At 37.0% G+C, this 15,943-nt stretch overlaps 1 protein-coding gene across 11 annotated transcripts in view; it reads right to left on the bottom strand.

Moving 5' to 3' along the window:
- Positions 1-14,423, bottom strand: part of TASP1 (taspase 1) — a 310,143-nt gene extending 295,720 nt beyond the window's left edge. For 10 of the 11 annotated variants that reach the window (XR_009603954.3, XR_009603956.3, XM_060611829.3 and 7 more), the window contains exons 1-3: positions 14,235-14,423; positions 4,328-4,546; positions 755-822 (exon numbers count right to left, since the gene is read on the bottom strand). Coding sequence is in view for 8 of the 11 variants with exons in the window: in XM_060611829.3 (XP_060467812.3) it covers positions 755-822; positions 4,328-4,472 (213 nt within the window). In the remaining 3 variants the exon portion in view is untranslated. Of the gene's footprint in view, positions 1-754; positions 823-4,327; positions 4,547-14,234 lie in introns of those variants that run through there. The other variant, XM_060611885.3, reaches the window with a different exon arrangement.
- Between the last annotated feature and the right edge of the window lie 1,520 nt (positions 14,424-15,943).

Genomic DNA, 15,943 nt, shown 5'->3' with positions numbered 1-15,943 from the left:
TTATGGGATTTCATTAATGACTCATAATCTTTCTTTTCAATGGTATTTAAATATAAACGAAAAGAGCAGGGAGAGACCCAAATTTACTCGATATATAATATCCATTAACATTGTATTTGCATAAAAAGTAATGGATGCTTTGCCAGTAAGAGTATACAGTCAAGATCAAAATAAAAACAAACAATATTACTTCTGAGTCCATTCCTGCATCCAAATTAAGTATTCAACAATTTAGCAAAACCTCAAAAACCAAAGAGAAAAAAAAGCACAACCGAGAACAAGGGCAAAGCTAAACTCAGGAATGACAGTGAATTTGCTATGATACAAACTACATAATGAAAAACAGAAGGAAAAAGTACAGGATAATCTCCCTAAGAAAGTACCCATTTTAATTTTTTATTACTTATTTTCTTCTCTTCATTGAAAGATACACTGGCTGCCTTTGAAATGTTTTCCCTACTCCTTCAATGGAGCTCAATGCCTTTGCAAAGATTAAAAGATATATGATTATGTGCCCACATTTCCAAAAATACAGACTTTAATCTGGGAAAGGGAGGGAAAGATCTAAGCATCATTTGGAGAATAAAAAATACAAACAAAACAAAACAAAAGACCCCGCAAATATGAGCAAAATAATTTCATGGTCCAAACTAAAGACTCTCTTCTAAGTCAAACCTTAAAATTTTGAATTTCAAGGTAAAGCTGCTTGCTGGTCAAAACTGAAATGTTTCCATCATACACACTCTGTTCATACCTTCTGACAAGCTCGTTTGCATACATGTTTATATTCCTTGGCTTTGGACTCAGAATGATAACCCGCACCTGTAGTGGAAAAAAACAACCGATTGCTAGTCATCATTAAAATATCAGAGATTTTGCTTATATTATATACATAGTTCATACAAACTAATGCTCCCTTGGTGACAATAAAAGTATTATCCTACATGTATGGAGTTTTCAAAATCTAATCGCCTCCTTCTCTACCATAGCCTTTTTAATGCCATGCCTTACCTTCTTTTTCAAAGGCTATTTTCCTGACAGAGGCACTAAAAATAGCTCATATCCCCAAAGGGACTCCACCAAGATCATCTCCTTTCAAAAACCTCTCTCCAAAGTCAGGTTTTTTGTTTTTTTTGTTTTTTTTTTTTGGTCTGGAGTTGATAACCCAGGAGGTGTCAGGGACAGAGTCCCTTCACTTTCCTTTCTGTTGACCTTTAGAAAGCCCCTGCCATTTGGCAAATAACTGCTCAGAATCCTGAATCCTTAAAAATAACCAGAAAACTAGGTAGTTTCTACATAACATTTGAAGTTATTTCCCACAACCACCAAAATACCATCACTGCTATCCAAACTTTTTACACCCTCTCACTGCTGGACTGTAGCTCAGGGTGTCTCTGAAACCTCAGTGACAGCACATTCATGTGTGTCTATAAGAAATCCTGGTGTCCCTGTCTCTTAAACACCCAGCAACCTACTCAAGAGAATGGCTCTGAAATGTGTTGCCCTAAGAGGGTGAATACTTGCTTAGTTAGGGACTTGAGAATAATATAAATAAGAAAGAAACCAAGACAAGGGCCCTGAAACTCTCTTGATGATTAGGCTTCTAAACAAAGTTCTTTAACAGAGAACTCTGAATCACTCCCCCCAACTCCCCTGAACCAAGGCCCTACAGGGGTCCAACATAAAGAAGGTTAAGAACTGCATTTCTAAGCCTCAGGGCTGTTCATGTAGGCCTACAGACTCTAACACAAACCTAACCCACCTTTCCTCAAGTCAGAGAAAAAACTAGCCCATGAAACTATCAATCAGGGACCCAGAAGAGCAGAAAAGATGCAAAACCAACAGGAATCCATACACCCAAATTCTAATCCTATTTCTCAAGAGAACTTCAAAACTTCATAGAGCCTATGCCAATATTGAACAGGCCTCTTTTCATGCTACTCTAACAGGTCTGTCGCCTTAGATCTAGGGGCCTCAATCTTTCAGCAGTATTTCCCAAATCATGGGACACTATTGCTAAATAAATAACTTTAGTGTATGGATGACAGTTTTAATAGGATTAACATACAACTCCCCTTTGAATAAGGGAAAAGTCTCAGCATGGCCACAATACATCTTTAATATCTGGTTAACATTTGCTAATTTCTCTATTTAACAAAGGAAAGGTAGGCTCAGGATCTAAGCCACAGACATGCAACAGGATTTAGCTAAAATTTAATTACACTGGTGTGGTTATTTACACTGTAAATTACACTGTATTTAAAGTTATTTTTGGGGCGCCTGGGTGGCTCAGTTGGTTGAGCGTCCAACTTTGGCTCAGGTCATGATCTCGCGGTCTGTGAGTTCGAGCCCGGCGTCAGGCTCTGTGCTGACAGCTCAGAGCCTGGAGCCTGTTTCAGATTCTGTGTCTCCCTCTCTCTCTGCCCCTCCCCAGCTCATGCTCTGTCTCTATCTCAAAAATAAATAAACCTTAAAAAAAATTTTTTTTAAGTTATTTTCTTCTCATGCAAGTGATACTGACATTTCATTTGAGTAAAGATAAGTTTCAGCTTTAAAGTTTTAAGGTAAAAAGCGTTCAGCCTTTTGATATTAGGTAAACAGTATAGGTAGTATACAGACTAGGAAAAATCAAGAATCTAAGACTCAAATGACTAAAATCTGGGCAAGTCTCCTCTAGTGGGGGGGGAAAAAAGCTTTAAGATCTCTACAATGGATAAGGAATTGAAATTTCGTCCCTTAAATGTGCAAAATATATACTTCTCCATGGTCAGTCTATCTGACCTTCTAATGGTTTAGAAAAAGAGTCACTCTAATCCACATAATTTCCGCCTATTACTGCTGGCCCTAACACCAACTTATCTAAGATATCTAAGAGCCATTCCCATCCAGTGAGTAAAAGAAGAGGGACATTACCATGACAGTCATAAAAAGCAATGCTTTCCAACTAATCAAAAGCTCTATGTTGTTGCTTGTCAAAAATTTTAAACCTTTCTTGTATGTTTGTCACATACTCATTCTAAATAAAATAACACTGGGTACCAGTGCACCAGCAACATTATAGTAGGAAGAGCCCCGGACTAGGAGTCTGAAGGCAGGCATTTCTGGTCCCAAGTCTACTTCTAACTGGGTTATTTCTAAAATTTACCTCATTTCTTTGTAAAAATCTTTTGAAAGAAAAGCAAATTGAACCTGGGTTTCTTAGATTCTCCTGGATTAGATTCTGTAAGACTCCCCAAGTTATCTAGTCTAGATATAGACAAAGTTTAATGACCAGGCAGGACATCAGTTTGGCAAGAAAAAACAATTCTACTCCTCACCCCATATCAAAGTTAATCTTGATCCCACCCTGTTTGACTGGGGATAGTTAAAAGGAGATCCAGCCATTCCTTCTCCCTTCACAGAAGTCATGCATTTTAGATAAATGCAGGCAAATAAAAATGACTAAAGGAAAAAAAAAAAAAAAAAAAAAAAAAGCCTGCTGAGAGCAGAGCTGCCCTGCTCTGAAATCCAAAATCCTCAATGAGTGGGGACCCAGGAGTTGAACTTCACTGTGTCTGTCCCCCAGATCCTCTGAAGTAGAGATTATGGGCTGATGTATTACCAAAAGCACTAGACTGGGACTAAGGGTCCACATAAGGGTTTCTCAACCTGGCTCTAGTGCAAACTAGCCGTGAGGCTGGAGCTACTTAATCTCTCTTCCTCATTTTTAGTATTAAGGCAAACTAACTCCATGATCGTATAATTCTATTCTAAAAAGGCCACAACTCAATATGGGGTCAGTAAAATTTCTCAGTAGCATTATTTTTAAAAACAGAAACTAGAGTTTAAGAAATGACTTTGGGGCACCTGAGTGGCTCAGTTGGTTAAGCATCCGACTCTTGGTTTCAGCTCAGGTCATGATATTGCACTTTCGTGGGTTCAAGCCCCATATCGGGCTGTGCACTGGCAGTGTGGAGCCTGCTTAGGATTCTCTCTCTTCATCTCTCTCTGCACCTGCCCCACTCACACTCTCTCAAAATAAATAAATAAACTAAAAAAAAAAATTACTTTGTCTGATTCTAACACTACTTAATTATACCTATTACATATAGGGGGTGAAAGTAAGTAACAGGGTAGAGAAGTAAAGAAGACATAAGAAGAGCTGTCAGTATAAGATCTTCCAAGTAGGGAATAGGAGAGGCCTGTATTGAAGTCACTCTTTGGTTCCAACTCCTCTCTGGCAGTTTGCCTCCTCCAGATGTGAAATTCAATTCTCAGTGTACTTCAAGGCAAGAAAAAAAAAAATCAACATTATTTTCATCTTCCGACTCACCCACTTAGAGCTTACCTGCATGTACCAACACAAAGCCCCCTCGCTTCTCCTTATGGGATTGCTTTGTTTCCAACTCTTTGACTGTTATTTTAGCAGCCGAAACCTGAGATGATCTGGAAGGCAGCCCTTCTCCAGAACTCATCCCCTTCTCCATGGTCATTCTCTGAGATTACCATCTTCTATTGGGGAAAGTGCATACTTCCATCCAAAAGTAATTGCAGGAGAAGAATTACCCTAAAGAAAAACAGCCAAAGATGGTATACATTTCCCTCTCTAACACAAACATAACTTATACAAATATGTGCAAAGATAACTTTCCAGAAACCTAATTTTAAAGTCATTTAACTGGATAATACAAAGAATATGAAAAGGTAAGATTTAAATCTCTGTCCACAGACAGTACTTGCTTGAAGTCATATAAACAAAAGAACTGTTGAAAAAAGACTTCCTACTGAGTCTAAAGATATTTTATCTTTCACTGCATATACACTGTAGAAAACCTCAATATAACTTAAATATGACTTTCTACTCCCTCCAAACCAAATACTAATAATCTCTGGGACATTGTAGAATCAAAGATGGTGCCTTGATATAAAGCCCAGGTTGCAGCTTACTTTTTTCACCAGCTTTATTGCGATATAACTGACATATAACATTATGTAAATTGGCGTACAAAATGATTTGACACACACACATACTGTGAAATGATCACCACAATAATATCAGTTAACATGTCCATCACCTCACATAATTAGTTTTTTGTGTGATGCGAAAATTTAAGATCTATAAATTGCTGCTTAAAGATATGAAGCAACGGATTCGCACTTGCCTGTGAAGAACTTAAGACAAACAGTACAATGCTCCACAGCTTGACTGTAAAACATAAATGCTAACAAAATTGTAAGACCAAACCAAGAAATGAAAATAACAACACTTGTGCAAATACTTAATTTTCATGAAAAGCTTTGTTTCTGAGGTGCTCGATAGATGACATATAAAATGTAATGAGACAAACTAAAAACAACTTATACCACCAAGTTCCTAATTTTTCTCACAAGCTCACAAGCTTCTAGCAATCTTGGCTTAACAACAGTAATTATGGTATGGCAGAACATATCTCAGATTAGGGAAAAATGAATCATTTAAAAATCAACACAGAGATTTAAAGAAAATCTGAGAGTCGGGTGGCTGACATAAACACCTAGATTCATACTGTCAGGTAAAAATCTGTACTTTATTCTAAAATGGGGAGGGGCATAAGTCTTTCTTTTCTAATATAAAACATAAATAGTAATATAAAAAGTGACTTAGCTGCCTAATCCAAAAAACTGGTGTTTCTCAAAGTGTGGTCTGCAGACCAGGGTTTGCTACCAGTGTGCAAGAGATTATTATTTCATTAATATTTTAATTGGTTTGTATACACATTTTCAATAAACAATGTGTACAACTTGTGTAATTTTTTTTTCTATTTCCTTGTTCTGTTTCTATTTTTGAAGCAATTTTTATCTATTAAATATAATAAAAAATTGAGCCTTTATTTTTATCTTTCATTCATAGTTCCATACTTCCATTTTGTTTGTGGTTTAGTTCTTTGGTTTGGGGTTTTGGTTCATTTGCACTTTACAAAATAAATAGTCAACAATGGATTGAAAATTTTTTTAAGTTGGTTCTTTACACCAGAGGTGGTCTGAGAAGCACTGCAATATAGTATTTTAACTTCTTTTAATTCTTGGTTAAAAAGAGTCCCTTGAGTTAGTATCGAAAATCTATGAAGAACTTACCAAACTCAACACCCAAAAAACAAATAATCCAGTGAAGAAATGGGCAGAAGACATGAATAGACACTTTTCCAAAGAAGACATCCAGATGGCTAACAGACACATGAAAAGATGTTCAACATTGCTCATCATCAGGGAAACACAAATTAAAACCACAATGAGATACCATCTCACACCAGTCAGAGTGGCTAAAATTAACAACTCAGGAAATAACAGATGTTGGCAAGGATGTGAAGAAACGGGAACTCTTGCAGTGTTGGTGGGAATACAAACTGGTACAGCCACTCTGGAAAACAGTGTGGAGGTTCCTCAAAAAATTAAAAATAGAACTACCCTATGACCCGGCAATTGCACTACTAGGCATTTATCCAAGGGATACAGGTGTGCTGTTTAGAAGGGATGCATACATCGCCATGTTTATAGCAGCACTATCAACAATAGCCAAAGTCTGGAAAGAGCCCAAATGTCCATCGATGGATGAATGGATAAAGAAGATATGGTATATATATACAATGGAGTATTACTCGGCAATCAAAAAGAATGAAATCTTGCCATCTGCAACTACGTGGATGGAACCGGAGGGTATTACACTAAGTGAAATAAGTCAGTCAGAGAAAGACGGATATCATATGTTCTCATTCATATGTGGAATTTGAGACACTTAACAGACGATCATAGGGGAAGGGAAGGAAAAATAGGATAAAAACAGAGAGGGAGGCAAACCATGACTCTTAAATACAGAGAGCAAACTGAGGATTGGTGGAGGTGGGTAAAATGGCTGATGAGCTTTAAGGAGGGCACTAGTTCGGATGAGCACTGGGTGTTATACGTAAATGATGAATCATTGGATTCTACTGAAACCAGGACTACACTGCATGTTATCTCACTTGAGAATAAAAAATAAAAAAATAAAATAAAATAAAATGAAGTAAAATAAAATAAAATAAAAGTTTGATAGAAAAAAAAGAGTCCAGTGAACTTTTATCACAGAACATTTCATTTAAAGGGCGCTCTGTGCTTATAGCCCTGACAGAAGGATTCTCTCTCTCTGTCGCTCCTCCACTCACACTGTCTCTCTCTCAAAATAAATAAGCTTTAAAAAATATATATTTTTTTAAAAAAAGGACAAATAGAGGTTTTTTTATGTTTATTTATTAACTTTGAGACAGTGTTAGCCTGAGTGGGGTGAGGCAGAGAGGACGAGAGAGAAAGAATCCCAAGCAGGCTCCCCACATCCATTCACAACCCAATGCAGGGCTCACTCTCCCTAAGGATGAGATCATGACCTGAGCCAAAACCAGAGGTGGAGGCTTAACTGACTGAGCTACCCAGGTGTCCCTAAAGGACAGATAGTTTTAAATCAAAAAATATATTTGCTGTTGTACTAAAATGTTTATATATATTCATAAATGCAGGAAGAAAATTTGGATTACAAAAGAATGCTGATATTGATTAAATAAACATGAATTGAAATGCCTGCTTTTGTTTTTGTTTTGTGGTGATTGCTGACTTTCTAAGGAAGGATTCTATTCTAATGACTTCACTTATTTGACTTAGGTTATTTAGTTATTTCTCTTTGGTTATTTCACTTATTCGACTTTGGTTACTACTTATTCATGTGTCAGTTGACCAAGTGGATTTTTTTTTTTTTTTTTTTCGAAGTGGAATTTAAATGATTAGCATACATGCCATCATGTCTGACCCAGCCATGAAATGAGCTTAGGCCCAATAGTCCCACAAACATAGGTGGAGTGAAAACTCAGGCCTCGGAAAATTAAGAGTTTCAGTTAAAATGAACACACATCCAAGCAGTATGAGTTATTAAACTTCAAGCTACTCTGACTCACCATTATCAGATGCATTCTTTCATAAGTAAGAAACTGAAACACCTATATTTTACAATGAATAAGGTTGATGTAATAGCATTTTAATATATATGAGAGATTTAAAAACATTGCTTCTCAGGCTTATCTGAAAAAAATAAAATGTGGAAGATGAATTAATATGCTATTTCTTGAGCAATCTACCATCCCTCAGAGAGAGAATATCTGAAATATATTTAGCTAATCATGTCATCTCCATAAACTCCTCCAAAAATGTTGGCCTGAAGGTTCTGCTGGACTAGGAAAGGAACTTAAATACACAGGCTATCCAATGTACAACTCTGGCCTCCAACTCCCAATGGTTACCAGAATGTTTTGAGTTCAATTAGAAATGAAGCAACTTCTACTCCAACATCAGTTTTTGTTTAACTCAAAACCTATTAAAGGTCTGACCTAATAAAGAGTTCCAACAAAAGACTTAAAAAAAAAAAAAAAAAAAAGACAACAAAGGGCAAATGGGCAAATCCCAGTTCATAGAAAAATTATACAACAGTTTAAACAGATCAAAAAAGGCTAAACCTCACTCAAAAGAAAGATACAAAACAAAACTACACCCAAATGCCATTTTTTAACTTGGGTTGGCCAACATCCAAATTATATCACGTTTTGAGGCAATTGAGAATCAGGAGTTCTCACACACTATAGTAGTAACCTAAAGATGACAAAACTGAACAAGAGCAATTTGGCAAAATCAATCAAAATTAGGAATGCACGCTGAAGGATTATTTGCAATAGTAAAAATATGAACCAACAATATGTCTTAATGTAAGTGGTTAAAAATAAAAGCATCCTTTGGAAAAAATGAGAATATTCTTGATAAAGAAATACAGATTGACTAACCTTAAAGATATTTTGGTAAGCAAAAAAGGCATAGTACAGATGTACATGCAATACCATATTTTGAGGGAATGGGGAAAAAGTAATACAGCTAAATATATACGCAAAGTACAAATCTGCAAGAATATGCCAAAAAAAAAATACTATAATAGTAGCCACCAGAAGAAGATTTGAATGACTAATGGACAAAAGTGGGGTGGAAATTTATTGTTCATAGTTTATACCTTTCAATTCTTAAAAATCTAAACATATTATTAAAAAAAAAAAAAACCCACCTCTTTTTTTTTTTTTATGGAAACATGAAGTAACTAGCTAAATCCAAGTTCCAAAATAGAGCAAGCCTATGAGATCTCACTTAAAAACTTCAGTAAGGGAGGAAATGTCATATGCTGAAACTTCTCAATACTCATCCCACCCAGGGCAGGAATAGACAAAAACATGGCCAAACCACAATACTGCCCAAGAAGTCTGTTTTTGTTTTTCTGGATCTTGAACTTCTGAGGCCACACAAACTACAGGTAATCCAAAAAAAAAAAAAAAAAAAAAACAAACAAAGAAAAAGGAAAAAAAAAGATCATAGTGTTTGACCCCTACAGTTCAGACTAAGGAGTAAAAACTAAATCATTTCTGTAGACTAACATCAAATATCCCTGGTATTATTTTTTATCACATTTGTACTAATTGTTACAAATCATTATTTGAAATTGATGAAGCATACTTACATCAATATATTGATCCACAAGAAAAATGTCTAACATTTCAGCCAAGCTTTGAGGTAACATTCAATACACAAAGTTTCCAATGAAAGGAGATGCACAAACATGTTATAGTTTTACACAACAGAAAAAAATTATATGGTTCATTTTTATAATGCTTTTATTTATGAATAATATACCTGAATATGGACATTTTGCAATTTTCCACTAGTGATGATATTAAAATTCATTTTATTATTTCTAACAAACACTGGTAACTTGTCCATCTTCCGAAACAAAGTTAGCATATGACCCAATAATTTCACTCCTAGGTATATACTCAAGAGAACTGAAAACATAGCCACACAAAAAAACTGTACATGAATGTTTTTGGCAGAATTATTTATAATAGTCAAAAAATGATTAACAATTCAAATGTCCAAGAACTGATGATAAACAAATATGGTACATTCATATAATGGCATATTATTTAGCCATAGAAAAAATAAGTACTGATACATAGTATGGCATGAATGAACCTTGAAAACAATCAAAGAAGTCAGACACAAAAGGCTGCATATAGTATGCTTCCATTTATGTGAAATGTCCAGAGTAGGCAAGTCTAAGGAGACAGAAAGTAGATTAATGGTTGCCTTGGGCTGGGAGGCTAAAGGGGAATTGGAGAGTGACTGCTCATGGGGGCGGGCTTTCTTTTGATGGCAATAAAAATGTTCTAAAACTGATTGTGGTGATGGTTGCACAATTCTGAATATACTAAATGCCACTGAGTTGTACACTTTAAGTGGATAAATTATATGATAAATGAATTCTATCTTAATAAAGCTGTTTGGAAAAAAACAAACTTTCTGCTTCACATAAATTGTATCTTTTCCAAGTTACCAAACTTAATGGCCTTTTCTGCTTACAACCCTTGTTCTCTAGATCCCCTAGAGGTCTCCTAGATCCCCTGCTCTTCATGGCCCTCTGACCCTTCCCAACTTCGTCCTCTTACATGACTCCCTGTCCATGGACCAATTCTCAAATTTCAGCAATTTCATCCACTGCCAATCTTTCAAAACAATCATCCCTCAGTAAATCAGATGATTTGCAACTCTTTATCCTGTCTCTTGAGCTCTAGCCACGAGTCTCCTGCACAGCTCAACCTGGATCCTCTTCACTCTTAGCCTACCCAAAACAAACTCATCTTTCCATAGAAATCTAGTTCTTTACACATTACTCCTTATTTTGCTTAATAGCACTAATTTTTTTCTAACACACCTTCATGTCATCTAGGACTATACCTACTTTCCAAGTCCTATAAGTTTCTCCCTCAAGCATTTAACTTCCTTTTCCCTACTGCCTTGACCCTTGTTCAGCTCACATACCTCTTAGCATAAATGTTACAAAAAGCATTTTAACTTTTCTCCCCAAATCCAGACTATTGTAAAACAACCAACTACAAAAGGCTGCCAAAATAAATCTCATAAAAGGACAACTCCAATCAAAACGAATAGCATGCCAAAAGACATGAACAGACAATACGCAAAAGAGGAAATATAAACTCAATATCCAATATTAAGGGAAGAATATTCAAAAAAATACAAATAAAAATGAAATCTTCCTAACTAGCACTGTACAGCCGCCATAAACTGATGTAACCATTTGAAAAGGAATTCGTCAGTATCAGGAGACTTAAAATGTGTAATTTTGTATATACTACCTTTCCAGAGATACTCTGTATGAACTAGTCTACACTAAAGCACAAGTAACAATAATACTGTGGATACCTCTAAGGAGAACTCAGAGACTGAGGGGCAAAGATGAAAGGAAAACTTGATTTTCTAATAGCTTTATGTATTTGATTTTTTTTTTTTTAAACCATGTACTATCTACAGGTTTAAGTTAGCCATCTCTGAGACTAAGATGAATGTAAATTAATCTGATTATCAAGGCCAGAAAAGAAACTCAGAATAAAACATTGTTTCTGCTCTAGGGACTTTGAAGACACTGATTTAAGGTCTAAATCTTGACCCCATTTCTCTCAAAGACTGTTTTATTTTCCTACTGCATGTGATGACACTTTTTTTTTCTTTACACCACTTAGAAAACTACTGCATGTCCTGTTTGCCCCTGGTGTTGAAGTTTTTCACTCTAGATTTATTTAGTCTTTTAGAAACAGTTGAAAGAATAATAAGTCAGGGAATCCATTCATCTTATAGCAAAAGGCTTTTATAGAAATACAGCCCTTAAGCTATAGCAACTGATGGATAAAGAAACATTTTGCCACTCTTAACATCATGACATTGAAGGTTTAATGCCTCATTCAATGAGCTCCAAAACACACTTATTTCATCTTTGACCCAATAATTTCAATTTTGAGAACACTTTCTACCAAAATAACTTCAAACACAAAAAAGACTTTATGTCTTTTATGCTGTGTTTAACACAGGATAATATAGAAAAACAAAAATCTGGGAGTGACCTAAATATCCAACATAGAAAAATGGTTAACAAATGATAACCTTTATTATTTATGGTCAATATGTTTTCAACAAGGGTACCAAGGCCATTAAATGAGGAAAGGATAGTCTTCAACAAATGGTGCTGGAAAAACTGGATAGCTACATGCAAAAGAATGAACTTGGAATCCTACTTATTCCTACCCACCTATTCCTTGATATACACAGATCAAGAACTAAATGTAAGAACTAAAACTATAAAATTCTTAGGAAAAAACATAACCTCGTCTTTGACAATGGTGTTACATAGGACACCAAAAGCACAAGCAACCAAAGAAAATATAAATAAATTAGTATTCACCAAAAGGTTAAAAGGACACTATTCAAAAAGCAAAAAGAAACCCCACAAAATGGAAAAAAAAAAAAAAAAACCACTGCAAATTATATATCTGATAAAGGACTTGCCTCCAGACTATATAAAGAACTCATATAACATCAAAGTTTTTAAAATCTCAACATAAAAATGAGCAAAGGAATTAGACTGACATTTCTCCAAAGATACAAAAAAGGCTAATAAGCATATGGAAAGATGCTCAACATTACTAGCCATCAGGGAAATGGAAATCAAAACCACAGTGAGATACCATTTCATAAGCAATAGCATAGCTGTAATTCAAAATAGATAATAAGTGCCAACAAGGATATGGAGAAATCAGAACCCTCTTATCCTGCTGGACAGACCACTTTGGAAAACATCTGGCAGCTCCTCAAAAAGTTCAATATAGTTACCATATGACCCAGCATTTCCACTCCTAGATATATACCCAAAAGAACTGAAAACCTATAACCACACAGAAACCTGTACCTGAATGTTTACATAATTATTCATAATAGTCAAAAAGAGAATTCAATTCAAATGTCCAACTGATGATGGATAAACAAAATGTGGCATATTCATATAATGGAATATTATTCAGTCATTAAGAAGGAAAGCAGTACTGATACATAATACAACATGGATGAACCTTGAAAACATTATGCTAAGTAAAAGAAGGCAGACACAAAAGGCCACATATCATATAGTTCCAAGTGCATGAAATGTCCAGAATACGAAAATCAATAGACACAAAAGTGGATTAGTGGCTGCTAGGGACTGGGGGATCAAACGGGGAAGTGATTATAATGGGCAGTTTCTTTTGGAGATGATGAAAATGTTCTGGAACTATATAGTGGTGATAGGTGCACAACTCTATCAGTATAGTAAAAACCAATGAAATTTACAATTTAAAAGGATGGGTTTATGGTATGTTAATTATATCTAAAGGGGAAAAAAAAGATCAATCTATGCAATGGATGCAATGTACAAAAATTATGCTTTTTGGTTATAACCACACTTTATACACACACACTATAATCACAAATAGGTTGAGAATTTGCTATTAAAAAAAAAAAAGGAAAGGGATCAAAATGCTGGGTTGGTAAAACTACAGGTGATCTCTTTATAATTATTTCTGCGTTCTCCAGATATTCTTTAATAAGCATGCACTGCTTTTTACGAGTGGGGGTGGAGCTTTATTTAAAACAAACAAAAAAGGAAACTGTTTTAACTCCCGACTGTATAAAAATTCCTTAGGTTAGTATTCAACGATCTCAGTCACATGGTCCCGAAAATACCTTTCCTTTCCCCTCCCCTACAGAGGCGAGTCAAGTTAAACTCCCTCCTTCCGGAAACACGATGCCCTCTATTTCCAGGGCTGCTCCAGCTCCTGTTTTCCACCCTCCTCTCCATCTTCTCGGTCCTTTCCTCCGCCGCCGCCTGAGCAGTAAATGCTAACGTCCTGACGGACCCTAACCAGGCCTCTTACACCACGGGGCTGCCCTGGCCCCAACCCGCCACGCACGACTAGGGTGCACACTCTCGGGTCTCTGCGAGCCTCCGACTCGGAGAACCCCGCAGCCCGCACTGCAAAGTGAGTGAAGGACAGTGAGGACTGCCCACACACAGACAGCCCCTTCCTCGGAGAAGGAATGAGACCGCCAAGCTGGAGCCAACGCTGAGAAGGGGACCGACACGGGCGCCACGCGCGACCGAGGGGCCGAGGGACGTCCCGGATCCGCTCCTTCAGCACCGCCCCAGGCAAGTGGGCATCATGCGCGCCGCCCCGTCCCGGCCCCGGAGAGGATGTCCCGGTGAGCGTACGGGGCCTGGACAGAGGCAGCGCCGCCGCGGCTGCAGCAGCGCGGACAGCGTGAGAAAGAGGGACACTCACCCGCGTCAGCCCCGAGCCCTCACAGCACCGGAAGTAGTCACCCGCCCGTTGCCAGGGTGAGGAAGCGGGGCTTACGTCAAGCTTTTCCATTGGGCATGCGCCTAGCCACGTGGCCGGAAGCTTACGCCCACGCGCTGATCTGACTCTGCCCACTGCTAGCGAACGTTTCACCTGGCCGCAGAAGTTCTGCGTGGATTTCACCTGGAGCTTCGTTCTGAGCTGCGCAGGCGCTGTTGCCTATCTCCCCTCAACCTGCCTCTTAGTGAGCCGGAGTCCTGTGACTGTAACTGATCCGAGTGGTTTGGCAGACCAGCGATGTGATAGGACATGAAATTAGAGCAGCCATGATTTAATGAAGTGACACTTCAGAACTTAATTTTACTCCGTCTTTGCAGCCCCCCCCCGCCGCCGCCCGGCCCCATACAGTAGGGAAAACTACAGTTCTGCCCGGATTCCATATGGGAGGTGAGGGCTAGCCCTGCCCTGGGGACAATGAAAGTGTAGATAACCTTTCTTTTACACGTAGCATCCAAGATCAAGATCCAGCAACAATGTAATCCCTCTAATGTTTCTTTGTAACTATTAACAAGAGTCCTTTAACAAGTAACCAACCACCTTTCAACCTGTTTTAGGAAGCAAAGATTGAAAGAAGTAAAGCAATAGCTCTATGGTCCCCAGACCAGAAGTTTAACTTAACCCTGGCCCTTGCTAGAAGTACAGTTTATGAAAAGAAGTCCCACCTCGCTGGGGTGTAAAAAAAATAAATAAATAAATTTTTTTTAAGTATTTAATTGCAGATTGAAATAGACAGCAGTCCGCTTCTATCATTATCTAAAATTTTAAGACTGATGATACTATATCCTGTTGGTGAGGATTGAGAAAACAATCACTCTTGTTCATTGTTGGAGGAATAAAGATTTGCGCATATTTTTGGAGGGCAATTTGATGGTCATCTACCACAATTTTAAATGTACTTACCCTTTGACTCAGAAGATCCAGTTTTCTGTCTCTCTCTCTCTCAAAAAAATAAATAAACTTAAAAAAAATAAAAAGGGGCTCCTGGTGGCTTACTAGGTTGAGCATCAGACTCGGTTTTGCCTCAGATCATGATTTCATGGTTCATCAGTTCCAGTTGGCATCAGACTCCATGCTGACAGTGCGGAGCCTGCTTGGGATTCTCTCTTCTTTGGATTCCCTCTCTCTCTCTGCCCCTCTGCCACTCTCCCTCTCTGTCTCTCTCAAAAATAAATAAATAAACTTAAATTTTAAAAAAAAAGAAGAACCGCTTTTAAGAGTCTACCTACAATATTTCTATATGTGCACAAAGATATACATATTCATGCAAAAAAAAATACTCACCAGATAATGTCTACAAGTTTGGCACTGCTCAAGGAGGTTGATTGCACCATTGCTTGTGCAGGAGAAAAGGAAAAAACCGGAAACTTGAATTTCTATCAATATGGAATAGCTAAATAAGTTATTAAAACACAATGATGATCTAACCATTTTTAAGTACTAAAATGAAAAGCTATCAATGGCATGTGGTTAACTAAAAAAAAAAAAAAAAATCCGAAATAATACTTAACATATAATTTACATATGTGTGTCTGTGTATTTATTTTTATTATATTTACATACATACATATACAATATATGTGGGAAATAGAAGGTCATGTACTAAAATACAAATGAAACTACTAACAGAAATA

The sequence above is a fragment of the Panthera onca genome, chromosome A3, assembly GCF_046562875.1.
Source record: "Panthera onca isolate mPanOnc1 chromosome A3, mPanOnc1 haplotype 2, whole genome shotgun sequence".
NCBI classification, from domain to species: Eukaryota; Metazoa; Chordata; class Mammalia; order Carnivora; family Felidae; genus Panthera; species Panthera onca.
The sequence above is the reverse complement of the archived record's forward strand: the minus strand, read 5'-3'. Positions and strand labels throughout refer to the sequence as shown.